Source organism: Micropterus dolomieu, linkage group LG04, assembly GCF_021292245.1.
Source record: "Micropterus dolomieu isolate WLL.071019.BEF.003 ecotype Adirondacks linkage group LG04, ASM2129224v1, whole genome shotgun sequence".
Classification (NCBI taxonomy): domain Eukaryota; kingdom Metazoa; phylum Chordata; class Actinopteri; order Centrarchiformes; family Centrarchidae; genus Micropterus; species Micropterus dolomieu.
The window spans coordinates 29,108,050-29,135,406 of NC_060153.1; the positions used below are offsets into that span (position 1 = coordinate 29,108,050).

General features: G+C 40.8%; 2 protein-coding genes across 4 annotated transcripts in view; both read right to left on the minus strand.

Moving 5' to 3' along the window:
* LOC123969363 (ras and Rab interactor 2-like) overlaps positions 1-20,114 on the minus strand; it is a 41,026-nt gene extending 20,912 nt beyond the window's left edge. Inside the window, exons 1-5 of one of the 3 annotated variants that reach the window (XM_046046692.1) lie at positions 19,747-20,112; positions 9,211-9,359; positions 3,191-3,285; positions 2,697-2,895; positions 2,492-2,606 (exon numbers count right to left, since the gene is read on the minus strand). In XM_046046692.1, coding sequence (XP_045902648.1) covers positions 2,492-2,606; positions 2,697-2,895; positions 3,191-3,285; positions 9,211-9,279 — 478 coding nt within the window. In that variant the 5' untranslated portion in view covers positions 9,280-9,359; positions 19,747-20,112. Of the gene's footprint in view, positions 1-2,491; positions 2,607-2,696; positions 2,896-3,190; positions 3,286-9,210; positions 9,360-19,746 lie in introns of all 3 variants that reach the window. The other 2 variants (XM_046046693.1, XM_046046694.1) reach the window with 2 other exon arrangements.
* Positions 20,115-24,606: 4,492 nt separating this feature from the next.
* slc24a3 (solute carrier family 24 member 3) overlaps positions 24,607-27,357 on the minus strand; it is a 58,218-nt gene continuing 55,467 nt past the window's right edge. Inside the window, exon 17 of the mRNA XM_046046706.1 lies at positions 24,607-27,183. Within this exon, the coding sequence (XP_045902662.1) occupies positions 27,031-27,183 (153 nt within the window). The 3' untranslated portion in view covers positions 24,607-27,030. The remainder of the gene's footprint in view (positions 27,184-27,357) is intronic.

Here is a 27,357-nt window from a genome sequence, read left to right on the forward strand (position 1 = left end):
AGCTACAGTGTTACTGGAGAACTGACAAGTGGACAGTTCAAATACAGAGTGGGGATGCTTAATATGGACCCTAGTGAAGACAGGGATAGCTATTAGAGGCACATGCCTTTGGTGTGAGAGACCCGGGTTTAAATCCACTGTGGGACACCATTGTGTCCCTGAGCAAGACACTTAACTCCTAGTTGCTTCAGAGGCGTGCCTCTGACATATAGAGCAATTGTAAGCCGCTTTGGATAAAAGCGTCAGCTAAATAAATAAATGTAAATAACAAATGAGAAAAATACTGTTCATGGATTGCCAGTAACTTTGGTTCAAAGATTAGTACCAGGGTTTAAACCAGCAGCGGATTGCCAGAATGGGCCTGACCATTTGTTTTGGGGTGGGCCAGTCAGATTAATAATAGTCAGTGTTTCGCCCACATAGGCTTTACTTGGGCGGGCAGCCCAAGAATATTAACAGTCACGTCACAGTCAAGTATATTTGGTGACCTATTTCAGCCTTTTGTAGAGAAACACAGAGAGCCATCTATTAGGTTATAAGACTCCGACACGGCAGATATTTTACAAGCACCGGGTAAAGAACAGGGAACACACCAGTGCAAATGTCACTCGGTAACCTGCAGCAATGGTTTCAGTTTCGATAGGCTTCCTCATTAACAAGCTTCCTCCGCATGCGGCTGAAAATAGAAATGCGGCTGGAAATCGCGACTGTGATTTCGGCCACTTTGTAAAACCTACCCCGCTGCTGTCGGAGAACGTAAACACAGCACACAAATACAGGAAGAGAGAAACAGAAAGTGGCCGGGCAAGACGCTGTGTTTGCAGCAGAGGTGTAGGTGTGTGCAAGTGTGGGGAAATGAGAACTGAAGGGAAAGAGAGCAGATTCAAGTGGGCTAGTGAGTAAACATTAAAATAAAGGTGGAGAATGAAATAGAATTAAAAATGTTAAATAAGAAATAACCTAAGCTACTAGAAATAGACATATACTGTCATTCTGAACATGCATAAACTTTTTTTTTTTTTACAGGTTAACAGTGCATAAGACGGGGTTATATTGCTTTTCACAAGTTCACTGTGGTATACTACTACTACTACTACTACTACTACTACTACTACTAATAATAATAATAATAATAATGAATAATAAGAATTTCGCCCAGTTAGCAATGGCCAGCATGGTCCCAAGATGGGCTGACCGACCCGATCAGAGGTTACTCAAATTGGGACATTCAGTCAAAAGTAGTGGTGGGAAGAAAACAGTGACACACAAATGTACTTTGGGTTTGTAATGAACTCTGCAGTAGAGAATGACAGCAACAGCAGACAGACAGCAGACAGACGGTACAACATACTCAGATGGAGAGATCTGTTGTTTTTAACTGGGTAAATTTGCTATAAACATGTGCTCTTTAAAGACTATTAAGCCTTGTTAGCCAGTCACATACATTTAATGTTACAAATCTGTTACACACGGTACTGCTTATATTATATCAACATCTCTGCACAAATAGAAGTAGTGAACGCGTGTGTTCGTGAGTGGGGATGCGTGGTAATGTGGGCTGGTGTGGCTACAGTTGTCCAAGTCTGCCCCTGGTTTAAACCCATCAAGTTATTCCTACAATGCTCTTTACTGTACAGTACCAATACCCTTGCTTTATGTTGTAGACTCTAGGCTCTCTGATATGCGTTTGCTGCAGTCTTTCAGTTTTTAGTTTCTACATACAGCCAAATATAAAGATATCATTTAACCTTCCAAATGTAATATTTACACAAACAATGCGCACGCTAATGAAAAACGTGATTTAAGAAGGATGGGTAATTTGTATATTTTTAATAAAACCGTTCAAACTGTTTATGCACAAGGCTAACTTAATATAGCAGACTGTGCTGTATGAGAAGCCAACTGAGAAGAAGCTGACCCACATCTTAAGGCCAAACCTGACTCAAGTCCCACATTCAGTGTCAGGTAACAGTGCAACCAATCATGTGACCATAACAAAATGCAGTCACAGTTGGCGCTAGACATTTACTGAACGAGTGGGCCACTCACACACACTTCTCTTTTGCGTTTTGGTTTATCTTTGTACACAGTATGTGGAGGCAGACGGGAAATGACATCCTGATCTCTGTGACCCAGAGTACAGTGTGACCGCAGGGACTGTGGTTCAACAAAATAATATTCTGCAGACCAAAGGAAACTGAAAGACCATCTTACCTATCACTTAGACTATTATTATTATTATTAACTTGTGAGTCAACATGGATTTACCTTCTTCGAAAATACATGGCTAACTAAAATGTTCTTATTTAGCCTATTCTGTTCAGTACCAGACCACAGCACTATGCAAAACTGCCAATGAATTTTTTTCATTTCAAATCATTTTGGAATCAATATTCACGATTGATCTATCGGACAGTATCTTAATACTTATATCCTAATGTGATTATCTCCACCCACCCAGCACTCCAGGTATAGATAAAACAAATCTTACTGTACTGGCTCTCTCTAACAGGGAAGTGGCTGATGGGAGCCCCAGATTGATCCTCCTTCAGACGCATAGACAGAACCTTTCTTTGCAGAGTGGCTGACTTCCTGACTAGGAACACCTGCACCACAGAGTAAGAAGCCATGAAATATAATACAGTATTCAAAGGACACACGTTAAACATTTGTATCCCAGGATGGTAACCCCTCACCCCTGGCGGCTGTTTGAGCAGAATGCGACTGGCCTCCTCTTCACTGACTGCTAGCAGCAGCCACACCGGGTGGGTTTGAGTCAGCCTGTCCAAGACGCTCATCCTCCTCCGCAGGGAGTCGTACCCAGAATCCCTTTCACCCCCCACCCCACTACAGTGAGGGGACTGCAGATAAACACCACTCACTTCACTCTCCAGCCTGGCAGAGAGAGAGAGAGAGAGAGAGACACACACACAGAGAAAGACAGAGAGTGAAGCACTTTTGCCACCTGCTGGTGAAAATGAGCATCAACGTGTCATAGCATCTACAAATGTTGAAGGAAATCAGATTTAGCATAATGCAAAACAATGCAGAACACGCTGATGGCAATACATGACCTGCATCGTCAAGATAACATTTCAAGATATTATCTGAAATTAATAACAAAACTAGTGATATTGAGTAGTCAAGTTTTGAACAAGGGGGTAAGAAGATTTGTGGAAAACAGTCTTACCCCTGTAGCTTTATAGGCTCCTTGGCAACTGTTGGAGAGGTCTGGCCCATCTCTTTCTTCAGCTCCCCAATCTCCAACGCAAATGTGTCAATCAGCTGGAAGAATATAGAATGAGAGGCTTTGACTGATGAGGAAAGATAAGAGGGAGGGGGCAGGAGTAAACGAAACCAACAGTATTGCTCAAACGGATGAGCTGCGCTGGTCACATCTAGGACAAAGGGCAGGGAAACAATTAGTCATTTTTCCTGTGTTGACCAGATTTACTATAGGCAGGAAACATGGCGACAAAGAGTTGTCCAAAAAAACAAAAAAGGCCCCCATAAGCATCCAGAGTGAGCCGAAAAATGTTCCAAAGATGTCCTGCAGAGAAGCACACAAGACTTTGCGCAATGTGTCCCAACTGAAAAAGCAATTTCCATAGCAAACAGCGTGTAAACAACTGGATACATCTGGGCAGGAAGGCTTGTAAGATCGCATCTCCCATGTCACGAAGGACTATTTTCAGGTCAACTGATATAAGAGTTGTATTTAGTTTTAGCCCACTACTATTCTGGTCATCAGATCGTGATAACACAGATATGGAAGGTGTTTTACTCCTACTTAAAAAACACTTGCGTGGTTGGCTGCCCATTCGCCTTGATCACCCCCCCCCCCGGGTTTTTTCAACCCGTGTCCACATTCCTGCATTCCACATTTTAGAGCACTCCCAGGGATTCAGAGCCTCAAACATATCTGAGCAGATGTTGAAATTCTGGTGCTTTACACTGATTATCTGTGTCAAACAGTTCAAACAAGATGGCTTCCATGGACCATTTACGTATTTCATTGAGGCATCTGGCCACAAAGCACAATATCATTTAAAGAAGAGTTTCTGCTTCCAGTATACATTTCAACCAGTAGGAGGCATACTTTCCCAAACTTTCCTCTGACCGGCTGGGCTTCGGGCCAGACCACAGTCACCACAGTCCCCTCTAATTCCCCCCCCCTCGCAGGACTAAGCGGAGCCAGCTCTGTTAAAGCCTCACACTCCCCCGGCTTTGTCTCAGGTCAAAACTTTATTATAAAACATGAGTTGACAAGTTAGCGCTCCAGTAACACTGCAGCTAACACACAGACAGTTCAAACACAGACTGGGGATGCTCAATTTGAACCTTAGTGAAGACAGGGATATCTGTATTGGAGGAACAGCCAGCGCTCGCACACAGCAAGGCGTCATGTTTCCTGTGAAAAGCTGTGAGAATCCTATAACCAGATGCTACAGACGTGTCCGTTTAAACTCCTGAACTAGTACTGCTAGACTATGGTTGCATCCCAGAGAAGGAAACATTTGAAACATTCTCTCCTTTCAGCCCCCTCAAGCAACCAAGAAGGATCACACAAGCTATGTCAGAGAATAGGTTTGGGTTACGAAGTGATAACTTCATTGTACCATTCTGAACAAAACGTTTTACAGTGAAATTTAAGCAGCTGGACTTCCACGAGTCAGGTTCAGGGGACAGAGCCCAGATTGGATTACCAACCAGGTAAACTGTGTGTCTACTGTTATGTAATTATGTCATTAATTTGTTAAATTAAAACATTTGTCTGAGAATATGCACAGTGAAGCATAGTATCGACTGTCCTGCTTTTTTACCTTATCTTTAGGTGTCCTTGCATCAAAAATCTACTTTTAGGTACTTCATAATTTCAGTTTTGTGCTTACACGTTGAAAAATCCCAAATTAATTTAGGTTTAATCGAATTACTATGCAGCATTTCTTCACCATTTGGTTGTTAAAGAAAGTGTAGTACAACAAACTCATGAACTTTATTCAACTAAGGATACTACAGTAGCTTCACCATGAAGTTATTTAAATAACTTTACTTAATATATATGAAATAAAAAGGATGTGGAAATGAGGATGCGGTATTTACATAGTTTCATTAGTCAACTGAGAAACTGACATTACTAGTTGTACGTGATGAACCAGCCTGACCACATACAGTATGGCGCATTACATTTATGATGAATAAATTTCTTTCGTTCACCAGGTGACTAGATTGAAACGTCACACGTTCAGCAGGAAACTGTGTGCACATACACACTGTGCTTCCAACGTTTGGTATCACTTGTTAATAATAGCTATTTGCAACATAGATAAAACTGTATAATTCAGACACCAAATGTATTATTTTACATTTTAAATTACTTAAAACTTTCGTTCAGTCAATGTTTTTTCAGTGTTGCATGACAGGAGAATCCCGTTTCCCCTTAAAAAACCTTTCAAATTAGACTTTGTTTTCCAGTCCAGAAAAGCATAAGTGCCCCTAGATCATTACTGAACCACAACGGTGCAATTAGTCTCTGAATATTTTTGGAACCCATTTTTCTTTGGGCCTTCTGTAGTCTACTCAGTGGTTGGATTGTGATTTGTCAGTCCATATTATGTTTGGCTAATATTCTGTGACCCAGTTCCAATAGTGCTAACCCTGGACTAAACTTCTATTTCTATTTTGAAGTTTTAAGAATAACTCTGCTAAAGCAACATGCCTGTTAATTGTGCCTGTGCGATTAGAGGGGGGGGGGGATGAGGGGAGATGCCATCCCACCTGTTAGCAAAATGACCCCTTGTTAACTTACCCCACCCCCCACCGCCATCTCTTAGTAGCAGAGAGAGAGCAGGGGCGGAAGGCTTGTGAGCTGAATATGTTAGTCCTTAATTTGACTGAGGTTTGTGCAAGTTAGAGTCTACGGCCCCAACCATGGCTCTGAAATACCAGCAGCCTAACTGTGCTGGCTGTCTGTGGTGGTGCTGAATTAGTAGACTGATTTGTATTTGCATCCTTTTCTCTCGTCCTTCTGTCCGTTTCGCTTTGTCTATAATATTCTCTAAACTGTTAACTATTAATGTCAACTGCTTATAGGCATTATTGCACACTTTACACTGAAACAGGAATCGGTTCCTATTTAAAGGATAATTCTGGTGTTTTTAAACCTGGGCCCTACTTTCACATATTTTGGTGTCAAAATGAAGGTTTTGCAATCCGTGCAGTAGATGGCTCTTTGCGAGAGCGTTGTTGCAGGAAGACGATGGTGGAAACGTGAGTCAGAGTTGGAGAGAGGAGTTTGTTGTTTGTTGGAGTAATAAAATCTTGCAAGCAGTTCCTCCATGTACACAGCAAACTCCTCTCCTTCGTTCATCTCCCTCCCCCCAGATTTCAGAGCAAGACTTGTCCTTGAGCGAGACTTCTGTTTCCTGTTACAAACAAAGGATGTGACCGGGAGTCACTGGTAGGGATCCTGTCCATGAGGTTGTCAGACACCTGGTTTAACAGTCATATTGTGTGGCTGCTGGCTGAAGCAATCTACTGCACAAATTACAAACCTTTTTGTACCTACTAGTCATTTCGACACCAAAATATAGGCCCAGCTTAAAAAAATACCAAAGTTATTCTTCTCTGCAGATTTTCATGCTAAGCTTCCCATTTCGTTTAACACTGACTGGTGAGTTCATATACTCTGAACCATTGTACAGCATGTAAAAAACATTACTTTCCCTTCATACAAAATAACATTTATTTTTTAAAGACAATGTTCCACAACCTAAAAGCATGAAACACCATTCCTCCCAGTCATCTGATACTGAATCAAGTTCTTTTGGCAGACGATTCCAAGCTTTTGAACAGCAGTGTATATACTTCCCTTATTCTACCACGGTATCTCTGTAGCTCTTTAAAGCTCAGGTAAAACTAGAGCTGCATGATTTAGGGAAAAAATTCAATAGCGATTTTTCTGCCAGATATTGTGATTTTTTAAATTATTATTGTTATTGAAGTTTTGCTAAAGTTCAATATTCTATTAGTCTATCTATAATCTATTTTTGAGGTAAGCCGCGTCAAAATAAAAAACCTTTTGAAGACTCCCGATCGTACATCAACAATAAACACAGTAAAAAGAGACAAAAAAAAATAAACAATGTATCTGCGTAGCCTACTTAACCATGGTAGAAGCACAAGAATCAAGTACATCTGAACAAATAAGCAAATAAGCAAAATCAGACAGGCAAAACGCTCTTATTCTGAAATGCTTCGTGTGGATATGTAACGTTAGCCCGTGTGGACTCACAGAGAGCTCTTATCCGTAGTTGAAGCACACAAAATGACAAATTAACAACACGTTAACAACGTGTAGGCTAAACGCCGGACAAAATCGAGTTGTTTGGCTGGCGCCATTATCACAACTTTTCCTCTAGTTTCATTTGTAAAATGTTTGTAAAAAGTTTCGTTGTTGTAAAATGTACACGCCCTGTGCCCGCTCTGTGGGGTTGTGGGGTGGCAGGGTATAGTATTGTATTTTGTTAACAGGTCGTTAACTAGAAATTCAATATGCTTGTTTTTCATGATTCCTCCTAACTGGATTGATTCGACAAAGAAGTAATCTTATTTTTATTTATGGTTAGCTAAGCTAAGCTAATCATACAGAATTTCCATACTTTTGGGATGTTCTCACAATCAACGAACAGGTGCTCTGTGAAAAAAGCACTTTTCCTTACCTATAAGTCCCTGGTCATTTCACTCAGTTAGGAACCTTTCTAAGCAAAAAAAAGACAATTAACCGCAGCCAGGGGTTGCAGATAGAGTGTGAGGAACCCAGCTGCTCATTTTTGCCCCAGGGCCTCATGAAGAGTTATTAATCCAGCCATGGAAGGAAGGTGAAAGATAGTTACTACCTTCTACAAAGAGACAGGCAGTGAATTATATGAATGAAAATGGGGGAAAAGGGCCAGAGGAGAAAACATGGGAAATTCTTAAGCTATAAATCCAGGTCCGTGAACACAAGAGTTGCTCAGTGACTGGCTGTGGGCAGAGTGCCTTGTGGAGATCTAATAGTGGCGCCCATGCAGGCCTTATTTCACACTGCTGACTTTTAGAGGGAATTACTGATATCCAGGAATGCACTCAGCAAAAAAGTCTGGTTTCAGTGACTTTTATGAACCTCCCCCACTTCATTCATCTGGTTTGTTTCTACTCTTTTCTTCACTCTGCACAACACATGGACAGACTGAAGCAGCGAGGCAGATGTCATGCACAGACACACACAAGATGGTTTATTTATTCGGCTCCTTTAAGATGGTGTGTGCATATATGTGTGTGTGTGTGTGTGTGTGTGTGTGTGTGTGTGTGTGTGTGTGTGTGTGTGTGTGTGTGTGTGTGTGTGTGTATATAGAGGTAAGTGATTCTCTGCATGGACTGCAGTTGAAGCCATGGATGGAGTCAATAGGAAACTATGAGTTTGGTTTTGACACACAGACACATACAGAGAGCACTTTCACAGGATTAGTAAGGATGGAAAAAACTGCAAACGAAATTAAAAGGGAGACAATTTTCAGTGTTTGTTGATCCTGGTCTAAAACGTTTTTAGCCTTGAAAATGGGTTTTATTTATTCATCTGCACAGGACACTGGATTTGCCAAACAACCTGAATGAACTAAGAAGAGGCAGCCAGGTGAAAGCTGTGAACTGTGAGACAGATTTTAAATAAAAGTAAGAAGTGCTGCTCATTTTTTAGTCTGAAAATGGAAAATGGATTGTGACCACATTGAAAAAAATATAACTGCCACATATACTGATAAAAGAAAACAATTTAAATAAGGAAGTAAAACAACATAATATTTTGCCTGCAGAATATTCAGTATATCAGTATTTGTAACCACAAATATTACTGGGACACTACAGAAAACTGCAGATGAACATTTAATATCCAGGACTTCACGTCAACTACACTGTAAGAGGATCTCTGTGAACTACAAATGAAAACAATAGAATTTGTTATATTTCATTGGATTTTGAACTAGCTTTTGGACAGACGTGTAGTTACTAGGTTTTGTGGATCAGCCTGATGCAGCTGATTCACCGAGCTGTTTGTTGTGTTTGGAACAGGGAAAAACTCACACAGTGCTGAGTCAGCCTTTCCCAGAGAAAAACATTTGGCACACAGGAAGTGATGTGTTGAGATCTTTGAACAACCAGTCAGTCGCAAACCTTAAAGAAGCTCCCGGTCCTGTCCGTGAGGCCGCTGAGAGGACTCCCGGGTGGCGTGCTGGAGGCCATGTTGTCTTCCTGTCCACTGGGTAACTCGCACGCCTGGTTGTGTGTTTACGTCTTGGACGGCGCCTGCAGTGGCAGCAGCTCTGTGGGTCAAAAACACACTTCAGTCCAGACATTTCAGCTGTGGTGAAACCAGAGGAAATTCCTGCTTTGGCCACAGCCAGTATTATAGAGGTGCTGGTCTGCTCGAATGCAATCCTCAGCTTATTTTTGGCCTGAACTGCTGTCTCTCATTACCTGTGCCTCCTGTTTTCTCACTCTCTCACATTTTCACTCCCCTTTTTCCCCTAAATTTTGTTCCCATGCCGTCATACATACATAATTAATTTTCCATCTTGGAGAGCCTCGGTTCCAGCACAGCTGCCCTTCTTTCACACCATAACACAAAGTTTTTGTGCTTCAGAGAAACTACACTGAGTTAAGTCTGGTGGTATTTAATTGATTTGAACAAGCACAGACATCTTTCTATACTCAGATTCTGTTTCCCTTTAATTATCTTTGTCTTCAGTTTCTCTCTCTGTGGAGGACTTGTCTTTGTCCCGTCCGCTGCCTCTTTCAGTCTCACTCTCTTCCCCCGTTATCTCTAGCCAGGATACATTTATTAGGCCGGCCCTTCCCTTCCTGGAAGAGGCTCACAGTCCCCGCACACTGGGGAGATGGTCCGTTCGTCCGTCAGTCCTAACAAGCACTTTCATCTCACACAGGAAGGAGGCCATCACCCCCCACCTTCACAGGCTGAGGTGGAGAGAAAAAACAAAAAGAATGCTGACAAATACGGCAGAGAGTCGGGAGGCTCGGGTCAGGATAGCACACTTTCAGACGATCAAATGTGAACCTGCCAATTTCAAAACAACATGGAAGTCTTTGTTCACCAACGTTTAGCTAAATGGAAACATCAGTGAAACTCCAAACTGCCCACTGTGGTAAGTGTTTAACAAGGCACAGTGACGAACACAAGTGGATCATGTCTGCTACATTTGCAATGGTGCCATTGTCATTGCATAAAAGTTGTACCGCTGTGAAATTTTAATTTCAGCTATAAATCCTGACACATTGGTTGCCAACATGTGTCTGGGTGACACTACTGCAGCATATTCTCTTTAGAAAAGAAGTTGAAATTCATTTACATTATTTCATAGTTAAAGATAATCAATATTTTCACATACTCAATTGCTCAAATGTATATGTGATTGACCTTCTCTCTACTGAGCTGTTTTGACTCTTTCAGCTCACTTGTTAGCTGTTAGAAGACAACGAGAGATGTGGCCAAATCAGCCTCTAATCTTCCTGATGATGAATCAGATCAGATGACTTGTTTACGGTTCTGAAGCATGATATACTGTGTGTATATAGATATTATTAAACTTATTAGCATTAATACAACAGACACACTTAGTGGTCTCTGTAAGGTCATTCTCAGCACGGTTCTCTGATGTACTGACTTCAGACCAGTGTCTAATTAAATTAAACATCTTCTCTTTTAACTTTATGTAACTTTACATTTACTCATTTGGCAGACGCTTTTATCCAAAGCGACTTACATTTGAGGAACAACAATTCAAGCATCAATACAACTGACTAAGAGCTACTAAGAGCGCTAATAAATACTAGTAAGAGCTAATAGCATATAACGCAATACCTACGGAAAGAAGTAAGAGTTAACAAAAAGTGCAATCAATGCAAGATAATTAGGATAATTAGGGATAGAAGAAGAGCACAGGAAGTGCATGTTTAGCCATAGCTTTAAGCTCACTCAGCCTGTGAGGACCTTTTCGTCAACCTTTACATCAGCAGTGGACAACGTTAATGCTAGCTAGCGAAGTAAAGTGCAACATTTAGCATCCAAACCACCAGATATTTCTCTCAAGAGTCGCTGGAGACCAAACACAGAACCAAAAGAAGAGTAAATATTGGACAGAAACACAACTCCTTATGAATGCTAATGCTGCTCTGTATCTGCGATCTGCATCTGCGATGGTGCAATGGATAAGACGCCTGCCTTTGATGTGAGATACCCATGTTCAATTCCCCACTGTGACCCATCCAAGTATAAAATGCCATAGGCTTAAGCTAATACTGGAGACTAGCAAGTTATAGCAGATAACCCCCGGTCATCTCGGCTCAAGCTGAAATAAACATTACAGCGTGGCTGAGAGGAAGTTTGGGCTTTTAGGAAGGGTCGAAAGCCACCGCTGTAAAGGACAGGATTTAGAACAGAAGACAAAACGGGATTGCTAAACAGAATGCGGCACAATAATCATTTTATGTTGTTTTTGTAATCGAAGGCACCCAAAATCATATTTGAAAATAAAATGTGATCATTTGCACAGCCCCAGTAATAAGTCACTGTTGTGTTTAAAGCTTATGAACTGTAGAAAAACTAAGATAACTCAATTAATCAGTTAGCTGAGTCAACATCAATAAATCGTTTCAGCCCTAGTTTCCAGCATCTCAAATGTGGGGATTTTCTGCTTTTCTTAGTTTCATGTCACCGTTATCTCAATATGTTAGGGTTTTGCACAGTTAGACAAAACAAGCTATTTGAAAACATTTGTGAGGGACATTTTCACTATTTTCTGACATTTAACAGACTCACTCAACTGAAAGAGAAGATGGCTGAACTGAAAATTAAAATAATTCTTAGTTGACCCTATAAAGTCAGTGAAGTCAAATACATGCTGACTTTGCTCCAGTACAAATCTGGTGACCTGGTGAGACTGTACAGTTTCCTGAGTGTCCCAAAGTAGCGCCGATAGTCTGGCACGATGGTTTCATTTCCACAAACAGACAAAAGTGAGTCGGGGGAAAGTTAAAAGATGAGATTTACGAAATAGCTCCCAGTGAAGACATTTCCTGGAAATCAGCTAGTGATCAACCTTTGCGTTCTTCTGCTGTTGATCTGATACTAATGACCGTGCCAATGAAAACTCTGACTAGCAAGGTAAATAATGTTTCCACATCCATAAACCTCTGCGAATCAGAGAGCATGCTGGGTTTTGTAGGAAACAAGATGACTTCCCACCAGGGCAGCTCATATTTCCAGCTCTACTTGGCAAAACCGAGTGTAGGAATGCCTTGAACCCACCCCCCCAACCAAAACACTCAACTCCCATCAAACCCCCAACTAATATAAACATTTTTTCCTCAGACAGAGCACACAGACCACGGTGTGTGTCTCTTTGTGTGTAGTCTATGTGTAGCTGTAGTCTATGTGCATGTGTGTAAGAGTATCAGCTGCAAGTAAACACGGGCCCCTCCCTCTAGAACCACACACAAGCCCCCGGCAGCACAGAGACACACTGTTCATAAGGAAAACAACACACACACGCATTACATACGTTAATATGTCATAAACTAAACACAGGTATTTAAACATATTATTAACACGTAAACAAATTCTCCAGTTCATAAAGAGAAACAGGACAGAAAAAGATGACACCCCTCCCCTCCCCCTGATATCCAAACACACACAGACTTCATTGTGTTTTGCATTATAATAATAAAAAAGAGAGACAGTGGGACATCATTAAGCTCTTTGGTATTTGTTTTAAAGCCCGCTCTAATGGTGGCGTGGGACCCTAATTTTCTCCCAGTGGGTGTCACGCTGGCTGTGAGGCTGTGCTGTGCTACATCAGTGCTGATGAATAGCTTCAGTGTTTGATGGTCGTGAATACAGACTCGTGGTGTGTATGTGGCTCTTCTTCAGTATCATTTGAACATTAACAAATGTTTTTATTCGACTTGGAAATGATTATCTACTATTGGTGATTTGTGGCTTACTCATCTAAGTTTGGTAAAAATGTTTTATTAACGCTCAAGTCATAATTAAATAGGCATTCTAAACTCTTTCTAACATTTTTGGAAATATGCTTATTTGCTTTCTTGCCGAGCGTTAGATGAGAAGATTGATCTCTGTCCGCACGGTAAGTTTGAAGATGTTTAAACCTCTTTGTTTGGTACAGATCCCTGCAAGAAATGACACCATAATGCATTTTAATATGCTTTTCAATGAAAATGAGAACAATTATGTAAAAATAATATCACCCTCCAATATCGCAAATCATATCGCAATGTCAGAGAGAGTAGATGAAGTGTACTTCTCTGTTTATTCTCTTTTCAAAATAATTGTAACTCAGTTATTTGCTCAACCCCTCAGCCTGTTTTTATTTTCCATTTTACTCTTTTAACCCTGATTGTACACTGCACTGTAACTTCAATTTCCCTATGTTGCTTTTAAACGTTTTTTTAAATTTTTTTATATTTCCCTGTTGCTTTTATGTTTTATGTAAAGCACTTTGAATTACCTTGTTGTTGAAATGTGCTATACAAATAAACTTGCCTTGTCAGTCAGGCAAATAGATGTTTTTTCTAAATTGTTCAGCCCTACCTTTGAACCAACAAAAAGTAGCACAACTGTGGTATTCTTCAGATGATAACTACGACCTGGATCAATGTTTTAATATGAACAGTCAATCTAACTAGATCGTCGACCCCATCAGGGACACTGTGGTTCCAGTGTCGTTAGCGTCGTTCGGCACTACTTCATAATTATATAAAAAACGGACAAAGCTGGACATTGCTGGGAGAAAAGAAAGCGAGGAGGTTGAACTACATGGTGAGTTCAGAAAACATGTGTATGTAACTTTATTCCAGCTATCGTTGTACTTTACTGTGACCAAGTTAGTGTAGCGTAGCACTGATCGATCCGAACTCCATTCAGAAAACAAACATTTTAGAAGTTGTTGTCCTGCTGACAGACCTGACAAAGCATGAAATCATATGTTTAACAAATCTGCATCATACTGTAGTTATTTCAGCATCAGTTTGACCCTTTATTGCTATTTAATCACAGCAAAATGGTTACTTTGGGTTAATACAGCTGTAGTAATGGTGAGTTGTGTTTATTCCTGGTTTATTCGCGTTATCGCGTTGTACGTGAACACTCAGCAGTTGTCCAACGTCGCGTGGATTAAATTTGCGTTTGGTGCGAATGCCGCATAAGATTCCACTGTTCTTAAAAAAAACTCTTAGATTGAGAAACAACGTTGTTTTTATTGACCTTTTTAAGTTTTATAGAAGAAAAAAAGAAATTACTAAAATAAAAAAGTGGAAGAGTGCAGATTCACTGGACAATGTTTCTAAAAAGTGAATCCAGGCTTGCCATGTTGCTCTGCATCTTACCTCTTACATTATATGTGATCTTCTCTAATTTCATACACTTGTTGAGTTCCTTCACCCATTGTGAGTGGCTAGGAAGATCCACAGCACTCTATTTTGACAAAATACATTTTTTGGCAGCTGTCACCACAATGGGGGTGTGAGTATTTAGGGTTTTGCGTGTTTTAATGGTTTGCGCCATGGAGAGTCGGGAGGGAAAGCAGCCACTGCGTAAAAACCTTGGTTTGTTTCATTCAGTGCCTCCCCAGCATGTGGAAATTGTCTGTACCTGCCCATCCTGCCTGAGACTGCACTAAGTACTTGGGCCAGCACACCTGGAAAAACAGCTTTGGAAAAGTCCAGCAGAAACAGATACAGTATGCTGGAATAACCCAGATGAGAGGAAATGCCAGCAGATCGTGCTTCATCCAGCCAGAGGGAACAATCACTGACCGACCGTACTGTGCCCGGTCGCTCCGCAGGCTCCTGTCCCTGTTCACCCCAACGTCCCATCCCCTCTCCGATACCTACAATGGGTTGTGTCGCTATTACGACCGGCGCGCTGTGAACAGCTGGTGATCGTTCCCTCTGGCTTGATGAATAATTTTACGCGTGATCCGTGCACTACTGCAGCTGGGGGCTCTCCACAGCGCCACGCAACTTTCTAGATTCTTCCATCTCATGGAGAACAGAAGTCGGGTCGAAACGAAATTTGCTTTAATGGCATGAATGTTAATACAACAGTCCTGCCAAAGCTAAAGGAAAATACAAAAAAATTCTATTCATATAGTTCATCGAATAAATAAAATAATTGTATTTCAATATATTAGATATAGAATAATATTATTCTAATGTTAATTTCTCTACATTTTCTTTCATTACAACTGTGTCTCCTTCTGGCAACAATAACAGCAGCCATCTCTGCGCAACGGTTTGCACCTTCCTTTCTAACATATTAAATACAGAGGCTGTTGCACTCACGTGAAATTGCGTTTAGGCTTGGTAGATCACATTGCGTGCAGTGAATAAATGTATTTGCATGTTACGCCCCAAATTGCATATTCATTAAGGCAAAAGTAGTAAATGAACAACAGGTGCACTTTTGAAAGACGTCATTCTGCGTGCGTCAGTAGATCAGCTTACGTGCTAATTTGAATGGTGATCTCAAGCTTGCACACGTTTTTACTCACGCAAACCTTTAGTAAATCAAGCCCTAAGTGTATTTTCTCTTGCCTCTCATCATGGGCCTAATTTTTTAGGCATGCCCAAGTCACATGTAAGAAATTTCCTACATCGATTTGGTGCAATCTGGAAAAGTATAACAGGAGAAGAAAATATTCTTTGTATAGTTTCAAGATTTTGTATCTTGCACTAATCTAATCGTTTTGTGCACCCTTGAGCAGTAGGGACCACTGATCATCATCAAACTGCGTTCCAAGATCATTCTCTCATTTCTCTCTGACCAAAGACGTCTTAGTTTTGCTATGTGCCAGCAATAAATCAAAGCTCAATGAGATATGTTTACGATCGTTTTCTTGGGTTAGTAATGATTCCAATCGAGAAAGCTTTGATTTTTCCAGGGATCCACCAAGTTGTGAACATATAAAATGTCGCTGTCTTTTGAACCAGAACAAAGACGTCCACCTCCCCAAAAGCATAAAAACATATCCAACAAACTTAACTTGTATTTGTTTAAACTGTCAAGACCAAATGAAGTGCTGCCTCATTAGTCAGTTGTGAGACCCAGTGAAGAAATAGAGGCTAGCAGGGCGCCATGCTGCTGTAAAGGGGGGGGTTGCTGCAGGCAGCTGCATCAACCCACTGCAGATAAGTATGTTATTGCCCTGAGACAAACCAGATAATGGTGTGTGTGGGTGTGTGTCCACAGTGTTAGCAGGGTGGAAATACAACGCATTTAATATGAAACCTACACTGACTTTAACGATTTACTTAAAAAAAAAGAAGATTCGATTTGAGTAATGAAAGAGTGTCAACAGCTCTGCAAATGTGTGTGTGTGTACGCGGCCACAGAGCAGTATTTGGGTCAGGGGTTCTCTGTAAGTTCAGCTGAACTCACTGGCTCACAGCTTTTTTTACTTAAAGATGGAAGTTCATTTGAATTACTTTCATTTTTTCCACAAAATGTTTATGCAACTTCTGTCAGTCAAACACCAGCGTGACCAGCAGCCTAACCTCTAACCACTGCTTTAGGAGTCTTGCACCAGCAATACGTAAACACTCAAAGTCACCATCAAACAAATGCAACTTCACATATACAGTAATAAGAGTGCCAATGGACTGAATCGTGGTGAGAGACCGTCTCAGGCACCAGCACCGCCCAGAAAACAACTTTCCACATCAGAGGTCAGCCGAGAAAAGCCTGGCTGTTTTCTCTGGGCCACTCCTCTTTAAATTAGTACCAGGAACACTGGATCAAGCCAAGGGTCGAGCCCGATGCGAGGAGGTGGGAACTTCGTCTGCAGAAATTCTACTTCTCAATTTAAGAGGACGAGAAGGAGGCAGAAGATGGAGCAGACAGGGTGGGAGCATCAGAACGGACAGAAAATTGTCTAATTACCGTGATTATACCAGAACTTGTTATTACTGAGTCATGGAGGAGATATGGAAGACAAGCAGAGGGTAAACATAAGGGATTTTGATTTAAATTACTTTGGCCCCTGCCTGTCTGTAAGCAAGACTGACTGGATTACTACACAGGAAAAGTGTCCTGTGGCCCCAGACCCTCATGGGGCCCCCAAAGGCTCAACTCACAGTGTGGCAATTGTGGTATTTTTATTTATTGTACATTTCCTTGTGAATAAAAAAAAAAAAAAAGCACAGTTTAAACTAAGATGATAGGGGCTTCAAGGCTCCCAGCTGCAGTTTGTGCCTGTCATGTATTATTAGTACATTCAAGACAGAGAGCTAAGCATCCATTTTTCTATAAAAAATAATTACAGGGGGATATATAATAAACTCAGAATGTTGTAAACAACAGCGTTGTTCTGAGGGGACTTGCAGCAGACTCTTCTAACCATCTGGATGAAAAACTATCCTGTACAATAAAGATGATTTTTAACCTTTTTCCCAAGTCGGGATTCCTATTAAGGTAGCTAAATGACAAATCTCTGCAGTGGTGGTACACGTTGTAGACATCAAAGGCAATTGCCTGGGGCTCAGAGAAAAATGCTTTGTGCTCAGAGTCATACATAATTCAGACATACCTGAATCCACAGACATGATACGCACAGCTGGAATTCGATTAGAAATCACTGAAATAAAGATGCTTCTTAGTTCAGATGTTGTGTTCAGTATCTATAGTGATCCTGTCCAGCTCATTTTTGCCCCAGGGCCCCCTAACAGGTTAATCCGGCCTTGTCTGCAACTAAGCCTCACTTTAATGCTGAAATGTGGCAGGAATGCAAGAAACCATTTCGCCACACTTATACTATTTATATTAATAGGTTTTTTGGCAGATACATAGCTCACCAACATAATCTGAACGCATGTATGAAGCTAATATTCAGTGTGTTTGATTTCATGCCCCGCTGCCGGATTACAGCAGACATCGGTGTTGTTCCTGTGAAAGCATTCAGTGTTAACGTCCCCCGCAGGGACAGTTTATGCTCACATCTGTAACTTGAGTGGCCGCTTCCTTGTCCAGCGAAAATGACATCACTTTTTATAAACCCGTGGAGTTCTCAGTTCTGCCTTGAACTTGCAGAGAGAAGTGGTTGGGACAGTGGTTTACTTTCAAATCTAAACTCACAGCAATCACATCCAGGTAAAGCAGAAAACACCTCTCTACGATGATAAAAACAAAAGCACCCGAAAGACAGCAGACGGCAACCGGAATTATTTTAATGTGACTGTGGAATAAAAAACAGTACCCTAATTAAGTACTGACGAGCTGAAAGTTATTTTTCATTACAATACCTTTCTGCTGATTCATTTCCTCATAGCAGTATGTAACTAGGGATCTTTGTGCCAACAAATCTGGGTTTTACAGTGAAGCTAATCCCTTTAACAGATTCCAAAGAAGCTTAAATAAGGAAATTGCTCCCTTTTTTACAGCGATAAGCATCAGGAACTGAGAAAGATATTAAACAAGTTTGGAGAAAAGAATGACATGTGTTCAGTCAGGTTCAGACAGGTCCTACGTGTTTCTGAAAGGTGAAGCACTACGCACTTTCATACAGGCACTGATAGTGGATTACAACTGGGGAAATAAACGATTAAGGGACTGTATGAAAGTTATTAGGCGCAGCATTGGGGAAGGTCTGTGTTTCTTTTTCTTTTTGTTGTAGGGAAGTTAGTTTGACTTTTTGGGAGAGCACACATTCATCTTTTAGTATTATCCTATTTGATTATTTTGGAATCCAGCCAAAATGTGAAGTGCTCCACTTCATCCATTCAGTGACAGTAGTAACAGTTTATTTAGAAGCTTTTTACTCCAAAATCGAGTTACAGTACGGTTCAGTATTGTTTGGGTTTTTGTGGAGAGATTTGCAGCTTACAATTTCCCTTCTAATTAAAATTGTGGTTTAAGTTAGGGTACACCTTCTTGCAATTATGTATGCTTAACCTCTTTTACTTATAAATAATGAAAGGGACTGTATGAATTCAGTTTTCTTGAGGGTATGGGGGAAGGTCTTACAGTCTTTAGTACCCAAAATAATGGTTTATACAGTCTCTAAAATTATGAAACTACAGTACAAGGCCTGAGGATTGTTTATCCATATGACAGTTGTATTCCCAAGGACAATACAAAGTCCTTGTCAAAAATGTTTGTGATGTAATTCCATGCACATATATTTACTTCTACTAATGTTACTAATACAAAATGCTGCTAAGATGATATGATAAAGCCAAACCAGATCAGCGTGTCATGTCACAGAGGAGTCACTCATCTCTATGCATGTGTACATTCTCCTGTAACTGCATTAAAACACCGTGGTTTGATCCATTAAATGGGGATTTGCAATAGACTAAGTTACAACTTCTTGCTACACGGTCCAATGCTTCCCACCGGCCGTGCCCAGCCACTGTGGATTGTCAAATCTATTTCACGTCACGTCCAAATCCTTAAATTACAGAATGAACAGGGACATTTCTTCTAGCAGGTCTGCACCACAGGCAGACAACAGGAGAGCCTGCACACGGTCCAGCAGGAAAACCTTCAGCAAAGTTGGAGTCAGTCGCCTAGTTATGTCTCAAGACTTCGACATTTCCTGCCAGAAATTCTGGTTAGAGCCTGAACTAACAGTCTGGAGTCTGTTTACTGCTGCAGACAATCACCCTTAAGATCCTCACCTTGAAAGTGGTTTCCTTCAACACCGCGGACTCGGCACTTCTCTCCGGTTAGGCTCCATGGGGAACTCACGGCCGCTGTGTCGTTTGTTGTTGCCGTTTTGTTTGGATTTCGGGCGACACCGAGGAGCCTCAATGTCCCCGAACTGGGTCGGTTACATGGTTTAATGTCGGACAGAGACGGAAACACCGGGTTTGGATAAAACCACTGAGGTGTGAGAGAGCCAGGGCGAGGGGGAGGGCTGCAGTAATATGACGCCTCTGCCTCATTGGCTCAACACACATAGCATTTCAGTGTAAGGCACTGTGCAAAAGCAAGTAATTCTGCTTATCATAGAGTCACTTGGAAAACATGCGATACTCGGTGGACACATAGACTGTGGGTGGACCCCACAAACTTCAGGTAGGGGAGACCGGGGACGGTTGTAACACAGGCAAAGGCGTCGAAAAATAGGGGAGGGCTGGGGGAAGGCCCCTTGAAAAAGCTTGAATAAAAAGTTTGTTTTTGATTGCAATGTTTTATTTCTAAGCAAGCAGTATTATGACTAAATTCAAATTGGTTGAATAAATCAGTTGAGCGACTGAACTTTGTACCCCCCCCCCAAAAAAAGAAATGCAAATATGCAAAATGGTTTGGTCCGCCTGCCACTGTAGGATTCATCTTTAATCTAAAGCTGCTCTAAAGCTGCATTCACACCGAAAGCGAATTTAATATTCGCCTCGCGCAAGTTTGGTCGCTGGACATTTTGAGTGTTCACACACAACGACAACGACACAGCCCGCTGATACTACAGCTATATGAACCCAAAGTAAACACTTGGCTGTGATTTAATTGCAATAAACGGATCAAAATTATGCAGAAATAACTACAATATGATGCCGTTTCGTTAGACATACAGTATGAATTCATTATTTGTCAGGTCTGTCAGAAGGACAACAACTTTTAAAATGTTTTCTGAATGGAGTTCGGATCGATCAGGGCTATGCTATGCTAACCTGTTCAAGTACAACGACAGCTGGAATAAAGTTACAGACACACATTTTCTAAACTCACCAGGTAGTTCAACTTCCTCGCTTTCTTTTCTCCAAGTAATGTCCAGCTTTGTTCGTTTTTTATATAATTATGAAGTAGTAGTCCAGCAGAACTTTGGTGCCATCCGACGCTTACAACAACAGTGGAACCGGATGTGCACTGAAGCTAGCTGCCGACAAGCGCGAGTGAGGATAAGTTGTAATTCCAAAAACTAAAGTAAATTTAATAAAAGCAGTTAACTCTGAGCTCCTCCCATGTGTAAACGGCGTAGTTGTCAGAGCATAATCCAGACCGACTATGGGTGTTTATTTATCCGAAAGCTGCAGCGCTGCTCCCCGTCCACTTCCACGTTCTATAGCAGCTCCCTGTCGGCCAGCAGATTGTCATTACACCGCTCGCCTGGTCCTCTCCAAACAACGCTCCGAAGCCGCCGGTATTGTTTGGACAGTGTCACCGCTGATAGACTTTCGCAGCATCGTGTCAAGCGAATCTTTCGCCCAAGTTGAAAAATTTGAACTTGCGCGAACCAGCGAATTGCGCGACAAACGCCTCATTCGCGCGGCCTGAAGCGAATTTGCGTCTTTGCATTGACTTTGTGTTTAATCAAGCCGCCCAAAACGCTGGATTCGCTTTCGGTGTGAATGCACCTTAAGATAGCAGAGTGACTGCTGCTGCTGGAGCAATCACACGTGACAGTCAAGTCTGTCCCAAAGAAAGGGAATTTAAGGTACCAAAAAAAAAGAGAGAGAAAACAGCTGCCAACTTATTTCTTTCAAAGAAAAGTGGGCACAGTCCCATCCAGCAGATAAGAATGGTTTAAGCTAATATCAAGCTAATAAAGTTTTAATGTTTTAATAATTTTGCTTTTAGGCCTACATGCCTCTGAACCACAAAGATAGATTAAATGTACTGAAATAATACAAATGGCTATGTAAAGGCTATCATTTATTTGAAAGCTGTTTGTCTTCTTGTTTCTGCAAATAAAGCATGACTGTTAGAGAAATCTTGTTCAGTTGTCTTTCATTATGCAGTATAGTAAGCATTTTCTCAAGGCTATGACAACTAAGATGGTATTTAGTCAGCGTTGTCTTGGGAATGATGAATGCTTCAATAAACATGAAGAACATAATGTTATTTTAAACATGATACTCATAGCAAACCTCCTGTAACCACAGTAAAGTAATTGGATACAGTGTGTTAAGAAAAGAGAGTTGAAATGTGGTGAGATTTCAAACTGTGCAGACGTAAGCACAAATCCCAGATTATTATTATTTGTTTAAATGTGGTAAGAACCGTTCATTGGTGAATACCCTGATCACCACCACAGTTTAATGTGTACAGCTGTTAGCTCAATTATTTATCAACATTTTTCAAAAGATGCTTATGGGAAAGGGACCAAGAGAGGAAGGGGGCCCACACGGCGCTCAACACCGGTCTGTTGTAACACGTCCAATTTCAGGAACAAGTTATGAATCACTTGATTCACTCTGCACATGCTCAGTTTTGTCCTTATTCCACATTGCCAATTATAGAAGGAAACAAATTATTTTGAGGTAAGAAAGTATTTTTTTTTTAAACTCTACTTATTTTGTTATAGTATTTTCTGCTTTGAAGTTAAACTCATCCAACTTAAATCATGTTTAATGTCTATATACATACCTTTACATTCTCGGTTGACAAGCTACTGAACGTTATATTTGGCGTGCACGCACCCTCACACATTATTAAAATAAGCTTGCTATATTATCGCTGCTGCTGGTCAAGTTGACAACTAACGGCAGGCCGAGACGCCCCTCAGGTGCCTATGTACAGTAGATATCTTTTATGCAAGTTGTTAGTGCTGTTTTAGCTGTCAGCTGTAAGGTAAGCTAGTTAATGGCTACAAGAGTATAGTTTAGTCATAACAATGAAAATGTTTCAACCTACCCCAAGAAAATGTTTTATTTGAATTTCAGTATGTGTCTCACACACACAGCAATGTTTAATTGTTTGGTTATTATTATTTATCAAATGTTGGTGTAAGACCTGTAGGCTTCTCTTCTCCCCATGATGCCTGCACTCCAGTAGTGCCAAGAAAAACAAACACAGACACACACACTAATATTCTAATATGCAGTTGGTGCACATTTGCCCATTTGGTTAAATTTGATTATGTCCGCTAATATGTCACTACTATGACTGACAGTAACTAAGATACTTGGATTCCCCCCCCCCACCACCCCACCTACCCACCCCCGCAAACACACACACAACAATTATGTAAAAAATTCAAGTGTTAAAACACAATATCATGTTTTTCTCATACTCCTTATTACATAATGTTACATTTCGCCCCACACGGTGTTGCAGTGGTTAGCACTGTCGCCTCACAGCAAGAAGGTCACGGGTTCAAACCCTGGTTGCCCCGGCCTTTCTGTGTGGAGTTTGCGTGTTCTCCCCATGTCTGCTTGGGTTCTCTCCAGGGTGCTCCGGCATCGTCCAAAGACATGGTGACACTAAATTGTCCCTGAGCGTGAGTGGTTATTGTCTATGTGTGGCCCTGTGATGGATTGGCGACCTGTCCGGGGTGTACCAAACCTTTTGCCCGATGTCAGCTGGCATTGGCTCCAGCCCCCCGCGACCCTGTACGCAGGATGACGATGGATGGATGGACATTTCACCCCAGGCTTTGTTACAACTAAATCAGACTGTGGGGTGAATTATAACATTTCACTCCTTGTGTTTCAGAATAAACCATGCATTTTCTGTCTGTGTTGCAAACATAACAGCTATGTACTTACTAGCAGACATGTGTATTGCAAAAATACATGTATTTTTATTATGTATTGTATTGCATATTGTACACTTGTGTTGTATATTGTGCACTTCACACTTTTGTAAATATTTAATGTTATTGTATTGTACTGCACATTCTGTTTAATTAAGGCAGGGGAAGCCAGAGCTCAAGCATTTCATTGTATTTTCTCCTCTATTATTGTGTAGATATTGTGATGATGAGCTTACTATAGAAATATTACACAGTAACAGTTTATTAAATTTATCACCTTAAAGCTAGGGAAGGCAAGAAGTATTTGTTGAAATTCTCTTTACATCCTGACAGAAATCAATAAATCATATATACTGACACAAAATGAAAACAAATCTGGTGTCTGTGACTCTGTGAAATCATAGGCTGGCTTACTGAGCCTGCCTAACTGATTACCTACCAACCTGCTGGCATGCCTGTGCACTCACTGCACATGAACATGTACTTATTTCAAGCCAAACCATGATCTTAACCAAAAACCTAACCAAGTAGTTGTGGTGCCGAAAACCTACGGCAATTGTGCGTTACTGAAAATGATCTGTGGGTCCACCATGAAGAGGGACCTCCTTCACATTACACATACTCAAATGACCCATTGTAAATGTAAAGACATTGATTGGTGTAGCTTTAACAAGCGTAGGGTTGCTAATCTCCAGCATGGCATTTGTTTTGTCTTTTTAGCTCATCGGGAATTCTGACCCAACTGATCTATGATACATTAAACCCTTTATAAACGCTGCCTAATAGAAAGTGAGACTGATTCTTTATTGAACGATATAGTAAAACCATCAAACTTGATGAACTATCCATTTTTAACACACGTATGCTATTACTGTTGGAATGTCAGAGGTTAAATCAGCTTAAAATTATAATTGGTACCATATACTGTGAATGAATAATAAAGGATTTTTCAGGCAAACTTGCTGAGTATACTGAGTGTGTCTCACTTTATTGTTATGATAACACACTGCCAAAATACACAGTTGAAGTTGAAGTGAACAGCTTCCAAAGACATGGGAACACGTTTCATGTATGTAAATCAGTTTATTGCAAGAAGACCACTGGGAACAAAAGCCAACATCTTCAACTCTCTCTGACTCTGAGCTCTGCCCAGAGGTCCTCATCAACAAAAACGAGGATTTACAAACAAATTCAAAAGACATGAGCATAAAACAACATTAATTAGCTGAAAACTAACTGTTGTAGGCCTACATTCTAAATACTGTATATATCTCATCAGAAGTTATTCCAACATCATTATAATAGCATATCCCTCTGATATGTACAGCATAATCAAGACAGTGCCTTTTTGATCTTGGAAATGCATTAAAATTACACACAAAATAATCTGAATTATGAAAGAGGCATGCAAACAGACCAGTATTTGTTTCTATGTAGCCTACCTGAAAATATAACCACTTACTACTGAATGAAGCAGCCATCTGTGAAGATGTAACACAGCGCTACAGCGCTCTCTTGTGGCTGCAGGAGAGGCAACAACACCTACAGAGGACGCTTTTAATATATCAGCAACTCTAAGAACCTGATAACTGAATAAGAATCCTTCAAGGTAAAAATAAAAGTCCAAAAAAATACACATCTTCCACAACACATGCTGGAACAGAGTGACAATACTGTTGACAAAGGTGTTTCTTTGGCTCAAATACAAGCAGGAGAATGGCCACAACCAACAAGGGATGGCACAAGAGTTCAAGCAATGTGTTTAAGAAACAATATGTCGTGAAAGTTCAAAAGGTGGTGTGCCATCGGTGTGCAGTTCCTTTTTTTATTATCTGAAAGTGAATCTTTTACAACCATGATTCATCACTATTTCAACATGCAATGGGATTAGCGACAGCTTCCACCCATGTTAGGACCAGTGATAAAGACTGCATTTCAGTCCATCTCACCAAATGACAACATCTCCAAGGCAACTCAACCCTGCCGCGCATCATCGTCGGAAACCACTGTGTTTGTACCAATATACAAATGTTGCGATATCTTTCCAAACTATACAAAACTTATAAATTATAAAGTTCTATTCTTAAATATAAACAACATCAAGTCAGTTTCCAGTACTGAGATTATATATTAGGTATAGTACATTGTACAGCTCCGTGGTCAAAGAGCGGAGAACGTTCCATTTAATACACTGTACATGATCCAAAGGGCTGAAACTGGTGCTTAGACATGATCTTTGAATAAATTAATTCATAAATAAATCATGATTATGTCTTCCCAGTAACAGTGGTGTCCTTGGTTCCCCTCGAGAGTGTGACACACACACACACACACACACACACACACACACACACACACACACACACACACACACACACACACACACACACACTGTGCACTCAAGCTGACTGAAGTCCAAATCTACGACCTTACACCTATTCTAAAAATACTTTTGGCTTTAAGAAGTAACAATGTTAAACTCAACTCAGATACTAAAACCTAATTCTGTAATATTGTAAGAGGTCTACCGTCTAGAGGGAACTTTAAATTCAGTAGTTACATGTTTAGAGTACCTGCAGAGGCTTTGAAATGATAGAATAATATCTCTAATCAATAAAGTGACAGTGCTGGATGTTAGTTCCAGGGAGATCCCTTTCCTATGAGGGTTTTATTAAAGAAAAGAAAGCCCCCCCCCCCCACCCCGCCTACACAGAAATGCCTGTAGAGAGACAGAAAAACAAACATGAATAGACTATGCGAATAGTGTTAAATATTTAGATTCTCTCAGTGCAAAGCGTTGACTTGTGGCTCGTCCAGCATGCTGTGTTGGCTGTTACTGAGCATGGGAGACATGTAGAAGTATTTTGAGTGTATGACTGGCAGAACAAATCATTAAAAAATAACAGTATTGCCACTGTCATCAGATCATTCAGCTTTGCAAGACTGATCCAGTTGTGCATAAGAGAATCCCATATATCAGCTAATATTAGTACTTATAATATAATATATAATGCTCAAATATATACAGAGAAAGCCGGTTTTTACTTAAAAATACCTTAATCATGTGCTTATATTCAAACTTGTACAAAGAGTAACAAACAATCCAGCTAAAAATCGCTGTTAGCGCAAGACTTCTCTCTTTTGACCAGTCAGTCAGTTACAGTAGCAGCTTCTTCACCAACAGTAGCCTAACTGTCGGTGTTTATACAGTTATATTAACTCCAGCCAACCTTTCAGTTCATTAGACGATTGGCAGCAATCTCTGCTGCTGGGACTTTCTTCTCACGCCTCCCGTCTGGTCCCAAATAAACCAAACTTCCGTTGTCTTCTCTCTTTTGTGTATTGCACCAAAGATAAATCATATAGAGCTCTATTTTTCTATTTAAAAAATAAAAGGTAGGACTTGGTTCCAAGGCGCCGAGAACCCGGAAGCCAGATGAGGTTTCCTCCATAAGCCAGAGGAAGAAGAAGAAGAAAAGGAGGGAGGTCAGTGGATGTCTCGGCACATGGGAAGGTTGACGAAGATGAAGACGTTGAACTCAATCAGGATGGAGAAGCATAAAAAGATGGCGTACAAGATGAGGCAGGCCAAGCCCAGTCGCCAATCCAGAGTCCATTTGTTCAAATGGACACCAAGAACCTGCAGGAAGGAGAGAGATTTTATGAAATATTAACTACAGTACAAAACAAACCGGGGAGGGAGTACTGAGAGATTAGTAGAATTGTATTTAAACAACTCCTGTTGAAGTGGACTGAGTCTAGACCAGGGGAAGAGACTGTTTATATGTGACTTTTTACTTTGGCAACATTGTTT